At 47.0% G+C, this 1,802-nt stretch overlaps 1 protein-coding gene across 1 annotated transcript; it reads right to left on the bottom strand.

Moving 5' to 3' along the window:
• Positions 1 to 1,211: 1,211 nt before the first annotated feature.
• Positions 1,212 to 1,791, bottom strand: PENARI_c312G00743 (uncharacterized protein; the record flags this gene model as incomplete). Its single annotated transcript, XM_022638280.1, has 4 exons — positions 1,212 to 1,319; positions 1,365 to 1,546; positions 1,603 to 1,702; positions 1,750 to 1,791. Coding segments are annotated over 4 exons (432 nt in total), but the record flags the coding sequence as incomplete, so codon positions are not given.
• Positions 1,792 to 1,802: the final 11 nt, after the last annotated feature.

Raw genomic sequence — 1,802 nt, forward strand, 5'->3', positions numbered from 1 at the left:
GCCCTGCATTCTTAAGGGAACGTAGGGCAAGAACAGTAGATTAGTAGCTTTGTTCTTGTCACAGAAAGCCATTTCTATCCGCTTCGTCGTTGATCTCATGCCACACCATGCAAGGAACGGTGAATCATCGCAACCAAGTTGATCGAGGTCTTCCACTTCGTTTCAGTCAACTTCAAGGTTTTTATCGGTTCACCACTTCGCTCATTTAAACAATGCAATCAAACAGGCCCGAGGCAAATTACGCATCGTGAACTTCTGCAGCACTATTTTGAGCAGGAGGACAACGGAATTAAGCTGGCCGGTACTTTTGTGATGACAAAAATCCTGAGGGGTCTCAACGGTTCAAGTAACCTTCGATTTCAACTGCACATTGGCGCTAAGAAAAGGAGTAATCCACTCCATCGGCCTTTAGCTGTCCGAATTTCAGCCCGGAATTGCGCCTCGCTCTGCGCTTGGTTTAACCGTGTTGGTAATTGTGAGATCTACATGAAATGCGCGCCCTTCACTGGCGAGTGAGTCACCATCAAATTTGACCGAGAACACGCCCATAGAGTTGCTTGCATTCTCTTCTGAGTTACTCTCCAGGGTAGATGGTAGCGCTGCCAGAGAACATGTAGACATTCGCCTTCTTGTCCCGAAAGTATTGTTCAAGTTACCGGCGACAGCAGAAATTGACCGTAAAAGGACAAACCGGTATGCAGTGGGAATTGTACAAATGGCCACACTCGAGTCAATGACCAGGACGCCATATGTAGATACGATACCACTGGTATCGCTACTGGGCCACATCCTAGCTGCTGTGTTTATCATGGCACTTAGCCTTGTAAATGAGCTGGGTGAGCGGTGGGCTTTTGCCGCCATGCAGTAAACAGATTATAGCGGGTCAATTGTGTTCAAAATCAAATCAAGGGAATAGACTGCACGTGCTACATCAAATCTGATTCTAGTGAACGAAGCATGACAGCGATTAGGAACAGAGACTAAATACCTGATGAGGAAGAGAAAACAAAAACAACAATTATTGAGTGGGAATCTGTGACACAATTCCAAAAGTCAGTATGCCGGAACAGGCCATCTCCTGCTATACCGTGTGCTACCTTTTTCTTTCGTATCTTTGATCAACCAGCCAGCAGGAAACACAGAATTGCGACCATTTCTCGACATGTGATGCCTCTACGCAAAGAGCCAGCCCCGATTCAGTGCGTTATAGCTCAACAACGACCATAGTAAGTTTTGATACCGTGATATGCAGTCTTGTTCGCTATGCTGACCAACAACTTCAACTCCCCTTCGCTGGACGTTCGGGTGAACATCTCATTCTGTCACATTAGCTGAGGGCATGATGTGCATCGGGATGAACCTACCTGCAATAGTTCCTCGATAGAGACACTTTCCAGCTGCCGAGGTAAATTTTGGATCTCCTGTTCCCACTCGTAGGTCCGATTCTTTAACATCAACTTGGTGACGATATCGGCTAGAGCGCATAATTTCATCGTGGCGGAATTCATTTCCGATTGACTGATTTGACAGCTACTCTCAGCGCCCCCTAGTGAGCGTCAGTCTCTTATCGAACGATATTCACTAGGCCAGGGGGTATCTCACTAATCTTAACATCACCAGACTGTGTAAGCAGGATCGTATCCGGGCCCAGGGTAGCGAGTGCTCTTCCGAGCTCGCGTAGATATTGGATGCCTTCTAGTACCTTTTCTGGGTTAGTGTGGAATGATCCCAAAGCATTGTTTGACGTACCGGTCTGACAATGCTAACAATCTCATCTGCGGTGATTGAGCAGCTGGAGGCTA

The sequence above is a fragment of the Penicillium arizonense genome, assembly GCF_001773325.1.
Source record: "Penicillium arizonense strain CBS 141311 chromosome Unknown PENARI_contig312, whole genome shotgun sequence".
In the NCBI taxonomy this organism is placed as follows: domain Eukaryota; kingdom Fungi; phylum Ascomycota; class Eurotiomycetes; order Eurotiales; family Aspergillaceae; genus Penicillium; species Penicillium arizonense.